The sequence below is a fragment of the Cryptotermes secundus genome, unplaced genomic scaffold (genome assembly GCF_002891405.2).
Source record: "Cryptotermes secundus unplaced genomic scaffold, Csec_1.0 scaffold152, whole genome shotgun sequence".
NCBI lineage: Eukaryota > Metazoa > Arthropoda > Insecta > Blattodea > Kalotermitidae > Cryptotermes > Cryptotermes secundus.
The window spans coordinates 3,089,851-3,109,951 of NW_019720705.1; the positions used below are offsets into that span (position 1 = coordinate 3,089,851).

Below are 20,101 nucleotides of genomic sequence, written 5' to 3' on the forward strand. Positions count from 1 at the left end.
TTCACATCTTTCGACAAGCTTATTGCAGTAGAGGAAAAAAACAACATTTTTCTTATTGTCGAAGCCAGAAATGCACCGTATCCTTCACCTCGTCCTCAGTGTGAAATTTTATTTCTTCGCAATTCTCTCTTAAACTTGCAAAAATACATGAGAGTCTGATGGAGCGAGGCCTGGACTGTTCATAGATGGTGGTGACTGTTCCAGCAGCAGTGTGTTGTCGTGCATTTTCATGGAGGAGGAGGACGCCTTTGGACACAAGTCTGCGATGACAACTGCGAATTACAGGCTTTAGTTTCTCTTCCAGCGTGGCGCTGTTCCTTACACTGTTGACTGTCTGCCCTTTCTCCTGATACTGTTCAAGAATTGGTCCATTCATATCCAAAAACAATGTCAGCATAAATTTTCCAGGCAGAGAGTGCCGACTTGAACATTTCTTGGCAGGAGAGGATGTGTGTCGCCATTCCATGGATTAACTTTTAGGTTATGGTTCATAATAATGAACCCAGGTTTCATCCTCTGTGACAATACGCTCAAGAAACCCTTCACCCTCAGCATGGTAACGTGATAACAGAACTCTGCAAAACAACATACGCTTCAGCTTGTGTTCATCGGCCAACTGTCTCAGCACCCACCTGGAACACAGCAATATTTGAGAGCCTCATGGATGATGCCATGTGCAGATCGAAAGCTATTGTTAATTATAGTGGCAAAAGTGTCCACAGGAATCCGTCTATTCTCACCATTAAGTGCGTCTACATGAGCAACTTTTGCATCACTGACGGCTGTGCACTGGCGACCAGAGCTCTGATTATCAGCGGCCTTCTTTAAATCTTTCTACCCACTGGTACACTTTTCTTTCGCTCATACAGCTTCCACCATACTGATAAATCATTCTTCCGTGAGTCTCCCTCGGTTTCGCTCTTTCTGACCACAAAAATCATATTACAGAACGCTGTCCCCCTCTTGTGCAATTTTCTAGCAAGGCGGCCGTGATTCTAGTACTCTCGCTCGAATCGTAGTTGTCCTGCCATCGGGTTCACGCTATCAGAACCTGCCCAGTAGATGTCTCTACACACTGTAGTAGTTTCATGCGGTTGCGTCTAGTTTCATTAAATATTCAGTCAAATTTCTCTTACTTATTTAAGTCCCCTCGTACATGAAGATTTCATTCGTCAGTCTGTCTACTTCTGCTTTGTCAAGGAGAACTAAATGTCTTGAGACACTCTGAAGGATGTCAGCTGTACAGAAAAATGCACTGAAGTTCAGTGAGAGAGAGAATAATTTTGCATAAGACGCAGGTGTTACTGCGAGTAACAGATGGGTTTGCATGAGCGTAGCATTCAACACTTCGTCACTTTAACCGCTCCTGCATAATGAGGTGAAAGAATCAACATTGCAGTATGTTCTCCTTTCCTGTAATTGTTTGATCCTCGCTAAGTTCTGTGATGTGCTGCGCGAGATGAAACCAAGTGCTGATCGATTCATTTCTAGGTTAATTAACGACAATGCTTTCAACTTTTGGAGTTAAACAGAGCCGAACAGAATGAGTCGATAAGGATGGGAAAGAGCAGAGAATATAAAAATAAGGATAATTCGAGTTTTTAATATGCACACCAACTGATTAATGCTGTTTACAGATGCAGTCACTGCTTAGTTTGAAAGTCACGTGAAACATAAATATTCTGTGTGAATAAAACACAGATATTTAGAAATGTAAAATGGCTGGTATGTGTAGTAACCACTCTGCTTTAAATTGTTAACGCTTGTTACTAATGAAGGTAAGGAAAGTCATAAAATATTAATTCATCATATTTTTCGTATACAAAAGCAGGTTATTTACTTGTAGAATGACGTCATGCTATAAGCACTCCTGAACAATGTAAATTGCCTAATATTTTTCGATGACTAACACGAGAGATACCGAAGAAGAGAGAAAGGAGACTAACAACAGAAAACGTCCAGAAACAAGTAAACGAAAGTCTATCAAAAGTGAAAATACCTCCACAAATCATATGATGTCTGAGCGTTCAAACGAAGAAACAAGTGACTATCATATCCCACTGCAAAATAATTCCTTCAGAGGAGGGAAACAATAGATGTGACAGACAGAAGGCTGACCGAGCAAGTTTGTATAGTGGCAATATTTTACACTTTTATTCAAAAGGTAAAGCGGCCAATCCGACTGAGATTTTCGTGGTTTTTCCCAGTCCATCAAGGCAAAAGCCAAGATATAATTTCGATTCTTTCACGAGTGTTTTCTCCCAAAATCTTCCCACTACGTTCTCCACCAATCTTATTAACGTCTGTCGCTTTAGAGCCTGATGTTCCGACAGTTTCATGGAATAAACTACGAAAAGCAGGAAGATGAATCTATCCACGTCCAGCTGCCAGAAACAGCGAAGCCAAGAGAGAAACCAGAAAAGAAGGAAAAAAGAATGAATAAAAAATATGATAAAGAAAACATGAGCCAGATAGGAGAAATACTTTAGGAAACAGAAATGAAGTCACTCTATCTTGGTGGGAACTTGTAAAGAACTAATCTCGGAAGCTGCTAAGAGAAGAATTCACCGTGGTTATCGGAAAGTTCCGATGAAAGGAATTTCGTGCATGTCCATCTCAATAAAGTAGGGGAAAACTCAGATAGGTAGGATTGGGACACGAGATGCAAATAAACAGAATTTTCCACGTACGACAATATTGATTATCAATTAAAGATAAACAGGACTTTGGAGACAGTAGGTAAATCATGTTTTTCTTTTTCGGTGTTCAGTGAAATCAAAGGAAGTCTTAAAACAATCGTATAAAAAGCAATCCAAAGTTTTGGAAATATAGGATAAGACAGGAGGAGCAACATTCACTAGAGACAAAAATCTGATAATATTACTGAATCTGCTCACACTAATTTACACTTCTCTTTGTCGTCTTATGAAAGCGGAAAACAGACTATCTCAAGAGGAAATATTCACCACACCATGTCACTGTGAGCGAAATATAGGTTGGATTATTGAAGATATTTCATGGCAAGAACGTCAGACGAAAGATCTGTGAATCCCCTTTTCAGGACCTAAATTCAGCGGTGAAGAATATCTGACATTTGTCAAAAGTGTAGCAAACTGTAGATAAATATTGGGCTTATTGAAGTAGCAAAACCTAAGAGGTAGCAAGGAAGAGAGGAACATTACCGTAAAACCAATACAGCTTATCTGCTGAACTAAACTGACAAGAACACATCACTTTCGATTTGACACGATGATCGAGAACTCCGGTGCGTGGCACGGATTTCCATCTAGGAGAGGAGTAGAGAGATCACTTCCTGTCTACACAAATATCTGGGGAGCGTTCACACTGATGTAAGTGATATCCTCAAAAGCAGGAGACCTCATATTGTGCAAAGTACATTTCCAGATTGGCTCGAGTCGCAGTCTGCAGTCTCTTGTTCACAATCAGTTCTCAGCCACAGTAATACTAAAAGCCTCAGAGGTCATTTAACCTGATCGAGATGAAGGAGATCCGTAGTATTCCAGTCACCATTTTAAATTTTGGTGAAATTGTGCCCATCTTGTAATTATCCACAAAATTATTTTGAAGATTCTTTCAAATTCTGTACTTCAGCATCCTGTTGCATTTGTTTAACTTAACGTCCATGTACTTATCGACCGTAAATATTGCAACACTTGTTTATTAACTACTTAATTTTAATTTTATTTTAACATTATACACTTTGGCACTACATGTTTCGGCACCAAACGGCCATCTTCAGGTGTCTTGATATGTTACTATTATTGTATTAAATTATGTTAAAACTGCTACACTGTCTTAGTCCCTGTTAAAATCACACGCTGTTGTTTTCTTTTTAAGGTAAAACCAGAAAAGATCCTTTAAAGTTCCTATTATACCCATGTTATTTTGGTGCATTTTATTTCATCTCACACGGGGTGTCGTCCATTGTTCATAAATGTATGTCTGTCCAGGGTGTTTTGTTTCGGCAGCTATGTTCGTAGCCTACTTTTCAGTTATGACTGCCATCTGTAATTTATAAGATCCCTAGATTAATGTTGTTTTCTATTTGTTTGGTATTATTATTATTATTATTNGAGAGAAATGTACATGGAAACAATTAGGTAATTTTATTTTGAGAAATGTATTAATGTTCTATTTTGTTTAAATACATTTTGAACAACGATGACACATTCGGGATTAGTCCGTTCCTACAAACAGGAAGTCAGAAATTACAGATCAGAACAAACAACGGCATTCTAAACCTAATTCAACATCTAATCGAATCTCCAGGCTGGTGCTGGGATAGTACCTGAAATGAGCCACGACTGCTGCCCTCCGCGTCCTGCCAAGCTCACATCTGTCTTTGCCAGACAATGGCGCCGATCACGCAGCGCAGTGTCTTCGCTCGCTCTAACACTGGGATCATGTGTTCGAATTCCACTCTAGACATGGATGTCTGTGTTTATTCTGTGTGTAGGTAGCGGTTTTGCGACGGCCTGATCCCCCGTCAAAGGAGTAATACCGGTTGTGTGTATGGATTAAGAAAATAAAAAAGCTGTCAAAGTCCAACAAAGGGCTGTAGAGCCATAGATAGATAGATAGACAGAGAGAGAGATGTGGATAGACAGATATAATGTTGGCAGATGAAGGCTAAGTTAAATAAAAGAAAAATTAATAAATAAGATAATGACAATAGTTTCTATCAAACACGAAATCTCCTAAATGCTAAATACGAGTATGTTTGCCTAATTTGGCTACTATAAGATGAAAGTTCCTTCTTATTATAATTACAATTAATAAGTGCGTCCAGAAATAGGACAAATTCATGGAATATTGTTTGTATGAAATATACCTTAGATAATGAACAGCCTACAGCAGAAATTAGGGTCGTTCACTGACACAAACGTTTAGTAAGAACTCATATGGAATTATAAGAAAGAAACATCTTTCATTCATAACGCGCATATCCGAAATTTATGAAGTTCCTTGATAAGAAAACCTTATGGAAGTTTTAATTCTATCGTGGTTTCCTTGTAATTTTATTCTTAGGAAAATTTTCCTGTGTTCGCTGTTTAAAAATCATTATCCTTGCTTTCTTTAGGAGTATGAGTACGACATAATGTGGGTAGTATGGATGCCAAGTAGACTGGAAACAGTATGCCGATTTCGCTTCACATCAATCTACTCTTTGTCACTGTCGGGTGGTCTTAAAGATCAATAATTTGAGGTTCTTACATCGTTCCCTGAAAATGTTCCTTCCCTCGTACGTCGTGGAGGAAAGCGGACTGTCGTTATAACGAATGCATGCAGTTCAACAACACACACATACACTCGACGATCACTACATACCGAAAGTATTTCTGCTTTCTGCACCTGCATCTTCCATTTCTCTGTACTCCAGTATATGCAGATTATTTGGTGTCTAAGGAAATATATTGTTACTGTTGGTGGCATTCCTAAATGTATCATCTTATTGAAAATTCAGCAGTTTGTTTCATTTTAAATTACCTCTCCTACATAAGGTTTTACTACTCTCAAATAACTTCTTTGTCTTATTTCTACTCAATATTGTCTAGAGTCCCTCCCTGTGCATCAGTTCAGTTTCCGGCAGGTAACAGCAGTTCTGTCGTTGCTACGGCTCCAGATGCTAGATGACGGTACGAAAGTAGAAGAGACACTGATTTTAATTCTGTTCAAAGTAGAGGTATTGTTGTTTAGTGTACAGCGATTGAAGACGTTTTCAGTTCCACAGATGATTCCAGAATTTCAAAGATTATTTAAACCTGTAAATCGCAGTGGTTGATGTATCTACTTTCTGCTTAACATTAAACGTTTCTGCATTTGACTCCATACGTTTCTCAGTAAAATGAAAGAATATTTTTCTAAAGAGCATTAGCTCGTTCGTCTTTGTACTGGAACCACTTTATGCCCTCTGGGAATACCGAATCAGATGTCAAGTCACAAAGAGAGTATTCTGAAAACACGTGAACTCCAGGCTGGAGTACAGTACTACATTCCAGGTAACGGGTTCTATAACAGTCTCACTGTATATTTTTTATTGCTAGTGAGGTTGGACTACGCCCCTTGTACTGCGGCCACTTCTGGCCTATTGTACCAGCCCCAGATGATAGGTGAGGGTGATTGTGGAGCAATTGGTGGAATGAAGATTGGCAGGGGAAACCGAAGTACTCGGAGGAAACTCGCCCCAGCGCCACTTTGTCCACCACAAATCCCACTTGACCAGACACGGGATAGAACCCGGGCCGCCGCGGTGGGAAGCCAACGACTAACCACTTGAGTTATGTCGCGGCCTCAGTCTCACTGTAAGTAGAGCACATATAAACTCGTCTTTTCACAAGCAAACCTTCCCTTAACAGGCTGACCTTAAACTCAATTCTGATCTGATCTGATGACAGACACTTAGAGCTCCAACTTTGATATGATATCACGTTTCGCCTTCATGTCACGATGTTATGATGTTGATATTATAAACTTAACCCTAGCCGATAAACTCTCCGCCGATAACCCCTCCACCTCGCTTCGCTAACTATATAGCCTTCATACTCTCATCGCATCGCATTCACGATGGTATACCACAGCGCCTGTCGCCATTATACGTCAGTCTGTTCTTGCGCGTTCTGCTGGCAACTCTGTGCTCAGTGTCGTACCCAAGATCTCTGTGCCGCACAAGTTTACCAACAAGTTCTTCAAGGCAACACCTTCGGCTTCCCAGAAGAATTCGAAGACAACTACGAAGAGGATTTAACTTCCTACATCACACAATCATCATCTCCTGGCGTGGTTCGGGTAAGTCCATTACATCAGCCACATGTCTCTAACATGGACAGACCAGACCAGAAACAAGAGTCAGTGGCCATCGTTCACGACCCCGACCGGCAAAACGATCCATCTCCCACCCAGGAGATATATTCTATTCTCGGTTGCTCCCCGACATGCGACACCACAACAGCTCAGAGATCTCTCCGATTACATCACGGAGCATCATCAGATTGTGACAGCGCCAGAGCCCCTGTCTCGCCTAACTTCTCACATACAGTTATTCGAGATCCCATCTCCAGAGGACAAACAACACCTGATTCTCTCGCTCACGAACACCTCAAGCAGGACGGTTCGCCAAACCCATTCTCTACCTTTCTCAATCTCCTACAAGCAACGCCGATGTCCCTGATGGTTCAAGAAGAAAACGAAAAGGCACCGATACTGGCTTACTCCACAAACACCCAAGGAGAAGTGATGGTAGCTCTGCTCGAGTCCAAGAACAACAAAGCGCACATGCTCTCCGAGACCCAACCGGAACTCGACATATTCGAGACGGATATGATTCTCCTCCTACAACATCACAGGCCGGCGATATTGGAGACAACATTAGAATCGATGATACGGACGGAGCCTCAGCAAGCAGCCTTACCTACACTTTCATCCTCCACAAATCTGCCTTCGACATCCTCCCTGCCACCACCAAAAAATCTCCCACCTTCGCAGCATTTGACCACGGCGACCACATCCACGTCATCTTCAGCGTCCGCCACTCCAACAACGCACCGGCACCTCAACTCAATCCTTCAATTCCTTAAAGCCCGCTTTGAAGGAACTGCAGAGGCCCATACAAGCCTTCAACTCGTCCGCTTCGCATCCCGATTCATATCATATCTTACACGAAAAGGTCTCGGAACGTTCTATAAATATGGAAGTCGAGCTATCGCCATCCTAAAGCCACTCACAGAGGCTCTCCTCCACTATGACACCACGGACATGCCATCAACATCAGATCTTCGCTGTTCTCAGTACGTCGAAGGAAAAAATGTATTGGCAAAAGAAACAATCACACAGCGCACCTTTTCCATTGATTACATTTCCTGCCTTATCGTCGATAACAAAATCACGTCATTTGAGGCTTTCCAGCGTATCCTTCCTACGCACACGAAAATCCAACTCCTCAAGCAACTTGGGTACGTCGGGCAAAATATTATCAAGACACTAATCAAAATTCACACAATCAAATCGCTCCAAGAGATAAAAAAAGAGCACTACTACCAACTCCTCATTGACAATTTCGGCATTTCTATCTACAAACCTCAAAACGTCTCTTTGCTTAGTTCTATCTTCTCATCAAACAACATCGCCATCGATGACTTCTTTTCTAAATTTTTGCTCATACACTCCACTAACATAACCAAAATTAACACGTTCGTGTTCCAAGGCCCGACCAATACGGGTAAGTCGCTCTTAGCATCCTTGCTGCTTGCAGATACAAAACCAACACGCATCGCAAGAGAACGCAACAAATCCAATTTTCATCTTGATCAGTTGCCTAACAGCACTTCTGTTATATTCGAAGAGCCCATAATCGACCAGACCACGGTAGGCACGTGGAAGCTGCTTCTAGAGGGTGCTCCTATACCCACCGACATGAAGCACGCCGACAAGGAGATAATATACCGCTTGCCAATCTTCACCACCACCAACCAGCCCATCTGGAATTGGGTGAGCACGGACGACGTCTCTCCCATTAAGCAGCGCATTTTCGTTTTCCATTTGAACTCACTCATATCCAGCTCCATCACCAGAGATGCAACCATCCCCCAACCCCCAACCATCATCACCAAACACGACCTCTATGCGCTGTTCCTTCATCATTTGCAGTCTATACACGATTCATACACATCCCTCTTATCTACTCTCCCACTCTCCGAGACATCCAAACTTCATTCTTTGCGCCAATACCAAGAACTGCAGAACATCCAAATCGATCTGCTGTTACAGGATTCATCCGAATCTCTTTGTGACCTTCCCTCCGGAGACCAAGCCCCCTCCCAGGATGGCTGATTCTACCTCCGACCAACAGGATAGGCCACCAAAGAGATCCAGGACATCCGGTATCGCTTCTGTCGGACAAACAACGCACAACGTAAAACAGGATGGGTATGGCAAGCACATGGCTCCCATGGTTTCAACTATTCCAATTCCTATTAAGACAACCCATGTACACGGAGAAATAAAAATATCATTATGGCAAAACATTTCTTTCTGTGATGTTGGCGTATGTGGATATGTTCTTCCCTGTCACCTCCTTCAGTTCTGGATCGGAATCGACGAGCAAGAGAATAATACAATAAAAAATTTTAACATCCTTTCCAAAGCTGCATATGGCGTCACGTGGCATTCATTCTCCCTTTCCATCTACAATCAGGCCACAACGAGAAAACGGCTTCTCACTCAAGGCTCCACTACTTACGAAACAATCGATTTCGAAACATCCCAAAACCTCATGATTTTAACCGACATGAACCAAACCCACAACCCATCAGTTCTTTGGCCAACAGAATTCATGCCCCCCGGTCATAAAGTCAAAGTCAAAGTCAAAATCAAAGTCATATTATGACTGACGGTCGGTCAGTCAGTCAGTCAGTCAGTCAATCAATGTTGGTGTCGAGCCAATCTGGGGCTCATGACCAGATATTTATTATTGTTTGACACTTTCAGTCTTGTTATTATGGGCGCCTTATCTGACGGGAGGACAGGTCTGTCTTTTGTACTAGTCATTGTCTGCAGTAGTAAGTAATTTGTCATAACTTACTTACATACTCATGGAGCTGAGCCCTTTTGGAGGAGCCGCCAATTATGCAGCTACTCAAGAAATTCCCAGCATTTCATTGAACCCGAAAGTTCATTTTCGTGTTCACAAGAGCCCTCCACTGGTCCTTATCCTGAGCCAGATCAATCTAATCCATACCATCCCATCCTATCTCTCTAAGATCCATTTTAATATTGTCCACCCACTTACGCCTTGGTCTTCCCAGTGGTTTCTTTATTTCTGGCTTTTCCACCAATATCCTATATGCATTCCTCGTCTCCCTCATTCGTTCTAAATGCTCCACTCACCTCATCCTCCTTGACTTGATCATTCTAATTATACTTGGAGAAAAGTACAAGTTATGAATCTTCTCATTGTACAGTTTTCTCCAACCTCCTGTCACTTCATTCGTCTTCATTTGTCATAATGTAAAGGATATTTACATTTTACATGTTAAACATGATAATAAATGTATTAAATATATACAGGGCCTCTGTCAGTCCAGGCTCAGTACAGCATTTTATGCCTTATTTCTAGTAGCTTCCGCTACAACGGCAGTCTAGTCACTTGAACGGTCGTATGCTTGACCACCGTCAAGTTTAAGCCTCTTATACTTTCTTTGTCGGGCTTCGCCTTGTCCAATATTGCGAACATTTTCGTTATCATGATTTTGTATGACTTCCGCTTGTTGCCTGTATAATTTTGTTATCTGATCTGATTTGGGTTTCCTGTTCTACAACGTCGGAACGTATCAACAGAGAAGATATATTTCCATCTCGTATCCAAGGAAACGTCCGTTTGTCACTCAGTGGCGGAGCCTTCCCAAGAATCTATTTCCACTGAAATATATTTCATTTCCCTATCCATGGAAACGCTTTCGTCGAACGGGTTGATTTCCAAGAATCCATTTCCGCGGAAACTTGTTCGCCGACCCGTTCCCGAGCAATGAGTCTACACGTCACAATATTAAAATAAAGATATCAAGAGTATGGATGGCAGATGTATAGAACCGACTCCGGCCGTCTTCAACTGCCGGCACTGCTATCAGAAAATTTGACCCTAATTTGTTCAGTTTGTTAAAATGAACAAATTTCGACATTCACGCCAGCGATAGATGGAATTGTTGGAATTATACGATAATAATGAAGAACAGATGATTTAATGAATTGAAGATGATGATGTGCCAAATATTTCTTTTACATTTTGTTGAGCTATTAACAGTAACATTATCATGATTACTGAAGCGGAATACTTTACGGTAGCATCAAATTTAGGAAATCTAGGAACATCAGCTATATTGACTTTTATTCCGGTGACAGGGGAAACTTGTGCTGCTAACCTCTTCTGAGTTGATTTGATGCGTCTTCATTTCTATCATCTTAAATCTAACAAATTTACTCCGTAAAGCAAAGCTTTACTTGAAAACTCATAGCCGCTCGAACAGTGAAGGCAACTTCCTTCATATTGACTTCATATTCCATTTGACTTGAGGTTATCACAGCTGTCACTATGGGGAATATCAGCTTCTCCCACGTGACGCAGCGTAGTCCGGTAGAAATTTACCGACATTTGGACGGAACGTATTGCCTCAAACTTGAGCTAGCTGCTTGCCTCTTACTCGTTACTGGGCTGCACGACTTCGTATTGCATAAGGTATTTCTGTTCAGATCTTGTTCACAACAGCCCGTCACTGTACACGATGCTTGGTTTCAGCTCTTGCTAATCAGTCTGTCCAGGTATGACGCCCTGTGTAACACTTCACTGCATATTGGACACTACCCTAACCGGACATATGACTTGTTTATGATTTAAAGACGTTATCAGTAGGTGATTAGGAAACCACAATTTATATAAATGCAGCATTTTACAATCACGCTCGCATTTACATGTTCCCACACTAAAGGCCGAGCTTTCATATTGACCAGGTTAAGCAATTTAAAAATGTAAAGGTAAAGTTGAAGACATGTACTGTCTTCGCTCGCTTGGAAACCGGGATCGTGGGTTCGAATCCCGCTCAGGGCATGGATGTTTAGTTTGTGTGAGTTTTTCTGTGTTTGTGTACAGGTAGAGGCCTTGCGACGAGCTGATCACTCGCCCAAGGAGTCCTACCGAATGTGTAAGATCAAGAAAAAACCGAAGTGAACGGAGAAGTTCATGGAGGTAGGCCCAGGCCCACTGGGGCTGTAGTGTCAAGGAAAATAAAAAAAGGTAAAGTTGTCCTTATGCCGAATTAATTAAGCACTATGGCATGAAGATAAACGAGAGATTGAAGGTAGAGCTCCACCATTCTTGACCTTAGCAATAGATTGAGGCGTGTGGTCAGCTTTACGCCTTGGTCGCTTTACCTCGGGGAAATCACCTCCAGAACCCATTGGATAGGAGGTTTGGGGTGCCCCAGAAGCGGTCTGAATACTGTGAATAAGAGCATCACATGCACTGGTAGCCAGTTCCTTTGAGGTTACATTCGCCGTTTGTGAGCGCAAGGCGCAATCACAAGACACAATATAGTAAAGGCTTAAGGGCATGCGGGATTGCATGACATTTCAGACTATCGCGTTCGCCTTATAGGGAATGCTAACACATTTCAGTTACTTGCGTGCTCGGAAAGTGTGGACTTAGAAAACTGTCAGGACTTTTGCAATTCTGTGACAAACACCGTCTCACATAACTCATGTACACGATATAGAAGGAAAGGATCATCTCAGCAGTTCATAACCTAATTATTACATATTTCCTTCCTCTTTCAATTGTTTTTACTGGCTCTACAGCCCCTTTGACACTGGCCTCTGATTTTTAAGTTTCATGATCATTTTTTCAGGCGGTAAGACTTCTTGGACGATTTATCAGCTTGTTGTAAGGCCTCTACATAAGCACAGAACACAATCACAGAACAAACACATACACATACCAAACATCCATGCCTTGTGTGGGATTCGAACCCAAGATTCCGGCTTCAGAGTGAGTGAAGACAGTATATGCCTTAGACCTCTTGTCTACCGCTACCGGCCCTTTCAGTTCTTAAGTTCTTAATTTTTAGTTCAAATTTGTATAGTTGCCTTGCATTATATTGCGGAGTATAGACACGCTGCTTAGTAAACATCAACTGTTGCAGCGCCCATGGCTTACAAGTGTACGGTGGCGTCACGTAACAATAGAAGTGGTGACGCAAGAGGTGTTTTCTGTAGGTTCGCTCCGAGGCTATACGACTCGACCAACCGTGTTCTGTTGTGAGAGTGAGTGCAGTGCAGTTGGGGGGTCACTTTTGGAGTGTTAACCAGCGGGCAACGAAAACGGAAGAATCTCAATTGCTAAGATTAGTACCACGAAATGTCTAGTGAAGACATTGCAGAGGAATATGCATTGTGAGGAGCGGTTACCTAGTAACGACTAGTAAATATAGACTAAGAAGACTTAATATGAAGTGATTTGTTGTGTGGTGATCAGCAATAGTGTTATAATTATTTGTAGTTGCGATCTGTAAGTGGTCAATAAATCTATTCACCAATACAAATACAGTCTGTAGCCCCTAATACACGTGACAATATGTATGCTCAAGTGCCACATTTTTCACGATCTACGTGCCATAAAATCCGCAGTCTCTTGAAGTGACTACAGAAGCTGCAGTGACTTCGCTCACAATAACAGCAACAGTATTGTACAATATAAGAAACAACTTTGTTTGATATATCATTGGGTTCAAACTTTGTGAGAATTACAAATTTCCTTTTATATTTGTATTTAATGATATTTTGCAGATTAAGAAAACATTTCAAAAAATTTCTTCTACAAATGAACTAACGTAGGATAAGTATGCTGGAGAGTGTTTTCTTCCGAAGGAACCATTAGCTTCAAGATCATGAACCAGAAGTAGCGATAGCCTTATAATAGTCCATTTCATGTACGTGGCTGGAAAATTCTACTCAGAGGAAGCACAAATATTCTCCTTGTTTGCAAAAGGCCTTCATTTCCACATATTGTACTTTCAGGTTGAGTTAATTTACTTAAAATATAGATGTATTAACGCATATCTAGTGGGGGGGGTTAGAGTCCAACTGGGTCTACTCGTCACGGAGGCCACTGATCGACCTATTGTAGCCTGCCTCGGCTGATTATAATGATGGAGAATATGGTGGAATGAAGATTTGCAAGGGAAACCGAAGTACTCGGATAAACCCTGCCCCAGCGCCACTTTGTCCACCACAAATCCCACTTGACCAGACCCGGGATCGAACCCGGGCCGCCGCGGTGGGAAGCCAGCGACTAACCGCTTGAGCTATGGCGCGGCTTAAACGCATATATAAATGAACAACATAAAAAAATGTAATTATATTGCTTATGTTCCGTTTTATATTCAGGACTTCAAAGAATATTTAAAATAAGTACACACGTCAAAGATATCCTTTCTGTACGCATTAGCAATTCTGCGCGCGATGTAGTTAAAACATGAGCGAGTGTCAACTTTTCAAGTAATGCCATGCGTCACGGCACGCAGTTGACAAATTGCAAACTCCGTTTGTTGGAAAGAGTTACAGTACATTAAATTCTTTATTTCAATTTCACTATTGTTTATTTGAATTGTGATTAAGGTATAAATTTGTGTACCACGTCTGGGAACTCAATTAATCAGGCCGGTTGCAAAACCAGGCTCAAAAGAGGCACCATCTGGTATGGTGATAATGATAGATGGTGTCGTAAAATTCTACCTCGAGGAATCAGCAAGCATTCTTTCACCTCGTCGGTCACATAAACATTTCACTCTTCACTTGCTAGAAAACACTAAATTTATATGTAAGCTGGCAATTTTTGCTGCCAGAACATATACAATATTGCTCTCACCAGAGACAATCGTTCATTCGTCCGGAACAAATAGCAGAACACAGTTAAGCTGTGGTCATATGTTTAGCGTAACAGGCCTTTATGACACATTATATTTCAGATATATCATCGCTCTATTCAACCCGTTATACTATGCCTACTTATATCAGCTACAATTTAAACAACACTTTGTGTAATCAAAGCTTTGAATGTTATCACAATCACATGCGAGCTCATGTATAAATACAGAGCTAGTGTTTCGAGATGTTTAAAAATTTCAAAATCTGGTATTCTTTCAAATATAAGTATCTCGGTATAATTTACCAAGCATGCAATACTGTAGGGAGCTGGAATATCTTAGTCAGTATAGCGACTGGCTATGGGCTGGACGAAGAGGGGTCGAATTTGAGTCCCGGTAAGGTCAAGAATTTTCTCTCCTCCAAATCGTCCAGACCGGCAATGTGGTTCACGCAACCTCCTATGCAATGGGTACCGGGGGCTCTTTCCCGGGGGTAAAGCGGCAGGGACATGAATCTGATCACTCGCCTACAGCTAGTGCCGAGGTTAATAAAATGTGGGTCTATACAACCACTCCTCCATACGCCTTCATGGCGTAGTGCTTGATTAGTTAAGCACAGGGATAACTTCATCTTTACCTGGAATACTGAGGTACTTTAGCGCTCAATGGTCTTTCAAATTTATCACAGGAAGGAAACCACTGTGTTATCCATGTGTATGTTTATATACATGTTTTCTTCTTTACAGGAGCAACGGGGTCTTCAGCTATTGCTCATATTTAAATCTAAAATATTACTTGTTTAATATTTGACAAGCTGTGAAGAAACCTGCCAGGTCATAAATATTAAACAGCACGCCCATGATAGGGTAAGACAAGCCAAATCTAAACTGACCTTTAACCGAATTGGACTTACAGAAATGTAGACATTTCAGTATCCAAAAGAAACTGTTGTACAATTAACAGCTCTACAATTATCGCTCTTTAAAGCCAGAAATTGTGCTTTGATCTGCGTAGTTAAATATTCATATACAGGATGTCCCAGGAGGAATGTGTCAAACTTCGGGAGGGTGTTCCTTATGTTATAGTATGCCGATATAACCCTAAACACCTATGTCCAAAGTTGAACGGTTACGGAGATAATGACCAGAGAAAAGTGTGGTCTTCTGACGAGTCCACGCACTGTACCTGTCAGCTGGCATGTCTTATTTATGTTTGTCCTTGAGTGTGGTGATTCACACTAGCCGTAAGCTCCCTTCAGTATACGTTGCGACCGCGTTTTGAATGGGTGGTANATTCTTAAAACCTAACCCCTGTTTACGTTCAAAATGACCAACAATACTTATAGATCGCAATAAGTTATGTTGCTTACTTAGGTTGGGGCCATACGAGCGCACAAAATGCGTCCGTTGTAGAAATAAACAAGAGAGGCGAGCGCTACACTTTCTTCTAGCTCGATTGCAGACAAAAACTACGCACCGCATTCTGCAATTGTGTGGTGTCCTCAGCAACGTCCGTCATATAGTTACGTTTGTTGCAACGGACGTACTTAGTGCGCTCGTGTGGCCCCAGCCTTAGTGTACCAGTTCAGTAGGATAATCAATTTTGGCGAAATCAAGTTTCTATTTGAGTTTCATGAAAAGTAGGAATAAATTGCATCCATATGAACAGAAATTATAAATACGCTAAAACATGCAACGCAAAGCATCTGATACATACGTAATTTCGACTAGACCGGTGAATACTCTTGAAGATGAAATATGCGAAACAATGTACGGAGGGATGCAACATCTCCGTTATATGTTAACTTTATGCATATGTGTGAAACTGGAACATAAAAATGGATATAGATTCATCTATTCATTGAAGAAATTCATAATAAGTATTGCCTTTACTAACCTGCTGGAATAATATGTTGCACTAATATCCACATGGCGACGTTTATTACTACTGATTGTTTAGTCCAATCTGTATGAAATACTTATGTATATATAGTATAAATAATTGCTCAAATCTGTTCTGTATGTATTGCGTGAAATGCACATTTAAATTTACATTTAGATAAATGATTGATTGATCAGTAATCTGTCAGACGACAGGTCCACAGTCTCTTCCAAAACAGTTCCTCCACTTAATGTGATCTTCTGTTTTTGGAAAGAGACTATCCAGGAAAAGTGATAATGTGGTAGTTTTTCCATTTGCTTTCCACATCGCAGTACAACAGCCGTTCAAACCACTCTGGTCACGCCTGTTGCTATACGAACTTGAACCATCTCGAGCATCATTTGTTCTGTGCTTCAAGTCGCTGCTGATGACGCTGCTTCCGGCATCAGTTTAGATAAATGATATAAGCATTGTATAATTTGATTACTTTAATGCTGATTTTATGCATTTTTTTTCCTTGGCACTACAGCCCCAGTGGGCCTAGGCCTACCTCCATGAACTTCTCCGTTCACTTCGGTTTTTCTAGATCTTACACATTCGGTAGGACTCCTTAGGCGGGTGATCAGCTCGTCGCAAGGCCTCTACCTGCACACCAACACAGAAAAACGCACAAACACAAACTAAACATCCATGCCATGAGTGGGATTCGAACCCACGATCCTGGTTTCCAAGCGAGCGAAGACAGTACATGCCTTAGACCGCTCGGCTACCGTAATCGGCCTTTTATGCATATAATTGTAAATAGTTCCACAGTATGTGGAACCCAAGATTAATGTTGAAGCCATGTTTACACGACCGTAGTTTCCTAGAAGAAATGCCGAGGGATGCACTGTCAAATGGGTTACATTTCCTTCCAGTAGTGAGAAATAAGATCTGTAGGCTACAAATGAAATTCCTCTCTTACCTTGTAGCAAACTGTTTTCTACCTTCGCTTCGCTCTGGCAAACTGCAGGTAATTATCTTTCTGCTTAATAACACTTCTCCGTACTGAAGTCTCCCAAGTCAGACTTCTTATCCGTTACTCGCAAACATTATCATTACAAATTGCAGAAGACACTAAACCATAATATTATCATATACACGTATATAGAAATCATCACTCTTCACTCCATCAGACCACAAGACAAGTAAATCATGCTGGTCTCTACAAAGTAACTTACCTCGCGGAAGTAACGTTCCATTGATAAGTGCATGGCGGAAGAACTCAATGCGCGCGCATCTTTAACCAGATTTGTACTTTCCTTCCTGTGTTATATCAAATGGTATATAGACTGGGTACATGTGATAGAAATGAATTAAAAATCTGTTTCAATTTATTGTGCTATTATATTAATATACAACAATGGCACATAATCTCAGTTTAGGTGTTTATTACATTTGTTCGGGGTAATCCAGTCAGAAGAGTGGCTTAACATTTAAGACAAAGTAATTAGCTTTCACAAGCGCTGTATATTAAGAGGTACACCTGTAGCACATAAGTATTTATTTTTCACTCATATCTTCCAGAAAGAACGAGGAAGTGTCACATTCTTTTACTGAACTTCAAGTTCACGTCTCTTACAAAGAAGTAACAGCTGTACCTGAAGAAAATTTTACCTTCGGCCAACTGTTTATGAGTTTTCCATTAAGAGTGAATGAGGGAACATGTCACACAAGCACAACAGACTACAGAGGAGTGACTGTACTTTAAAGTCATCAACTCAAGGAATGTTACTTAATTACAGTAAACATTTCTATATACGAGACATTAACGTACTTATGTTTCAGTACAATATACGTCACGACTACAGAAACAATGTAGGTTAACACTGAGATAGAAATATTTTATAAGTGCCGAATTGCAAAAAGCTACGTCAAGGAAGGGAATTTCAAGTGGAACTAGACATATTTAAGCATGCTTACTCCTGTTGTGTGTCATTATCTCATTCACTCAACACTGCAATACACGCTTAATGTTTTGTATACATGAAAGACGAAGGAGTTTGCAGATAAGGAAATCATGGCAATGATGCCAATTAGTGGAAAATATTCAGACCGTAGCAAACCCGTCACATGAGTCTGAACAATATTCATATATGCTGTGGAAACGATATTAACTCCTCAACGAGAGAGAAGGGGGGGACCTTGCGCGTCGNTTACATGGAAATAACGTCTTTTTATATTAGTGATCCCAAGCTGTACTACTGCTATAGCTGGATGTTGCAATGGAAGTATCAGTGACAAGATATTACAAGGGCATCGTCAATAAAAGAAATGCTCAAAATATCGGCGTCAGTGAAATCGGCTCTCCAATGCCGAAATGAGCACGATTTCATGATTCTAGAATCAAGTACTCTGTGAGGGGTAAAGGCGAGTTACCACTCAAGCAGCGGTAGGAATTAGAGACCTCTGACTTCTACAGAATTTAAGTTCAACGTATTTAAACAAACTCGAAGCACTTCAATATCAATTAAGTGATAAATTCTTAAAGCTAAGAGGGTTAGTAAGGGATTAATTTTAAAGGCATTTGACGTTCCGTACTTCATACAATAGTTGTTGTTTAAATGTTGTTCGAGACATATTTCTCGACAATGGTATTTGTCCACTATATAACTGATATGAAAAATAAATTCTTCAGATGATACAGAAATTTACATAAGTTCGTGGTTCAAACATCACCTTATTTTATGTACAAAAAATTACAATTATATTTTGTATCAAACGAATATAGGTATCGTGTTGACATATGCAGCAAACACATATCTGAATTCACTGACAAAATTCAGCTTCAGAAATGATGGTTATTATTCCATTTCAGAACAATTGTGATAGCTTAAAATATCTGCTAATAGGTTCTCATTGTTTGTAACTTCCTGGTATGGAATTGCCCGACATGACTGAATCACTGCATTATTTCGTTCATGAAGAAATATACATCTCAGAGATAGTCATATTAGTACCAGAACAAAGCAGATCAATTATTGTTTTGGTAATGAGGTCCCGAATTATTATTATTACTAGTATCGACTTAATATCTTTCGTGGTTTACTCATAAGCATGAACTAATAACATCCAATTTAAATAAATACAGAAATTTTGGAAAACAATAAAGCAGAATTAAAATGTAATTAAGAAAATGTAGTGCATATTTCTGCAATATGTTTGGAAAATTTTATGTATATTTGGAATTATGTGTTTGCAGAGATAAAATGCAGAACCTACTTGAAACATAACATAGGGCTAATTTAATATTCATACACACTCTTACTTAACATCAATATTGGTTACAGTGTCTGATATATCTGTTTGGTGTCCTGTGCTTTATGTAAAGGGCCCTCTTGCATTACTCCGAGTGTATACTTCTGAATTTAATGCAAATTCCTGTGCTCATCTCCTGGTAATTTAGAAATTCACAATCTTTAAATCTGGAATACAATGTTAGAACGATTATGATCATTATTATTGGGAAAGAGTAGGTACTACGTGTATATATGGATTCACATGGACCTCGGGCATTACATATTGACACTTTCTGAATTTCGTGACATCTTCATTATATGTTTTACAGTTAGCCTATCAAAATTCATCAACAAAATGCTAAAAAATAATACAACTGAAGGTACAATCTGATAAATTAGATATAATATTCATGTATCTGTAAGGCATAAAATATAATTATATAACAATGTTTATATATACTGCGTACAATCAAGTGCGCGCGGCGGCTGCAATTTGCCGTGAGTCATACCACC

General features: G+C 40.4%; 1 protein-coding gene across 5 annotated transcripts in view; it reads left to right on the forward strand.

The window, feature by feature from the left end:
- Positions 1 to 6,597: 6,597 nt before the first annotated feature.
- Positions 6,598 to 20,101, forward strand: part of LOC111871565 — a 32,488-nt gene continuing 18,984 nt past the window's right edge. For 2 of the 5 annotated variants that reach the window (XM_033754160.1, XM_033754159.1), the window contains exon 1: positions 6,818 to 8,943. In XM_033754160.1, coding sequence (XP_033610051.1) covers positions 6,841 to 8,847 — 2,007 coding nt within the window. In that variant the 5' untranslated portion in view covers positions 6,818 to 6,840 and the 3' untranslated portion in view covers positions 8,848 to 8,943. The other 3 variants (XR_004513746.1, XM_033754161.1, XR_002844059.2) reach the window with 3 other exon arrangements.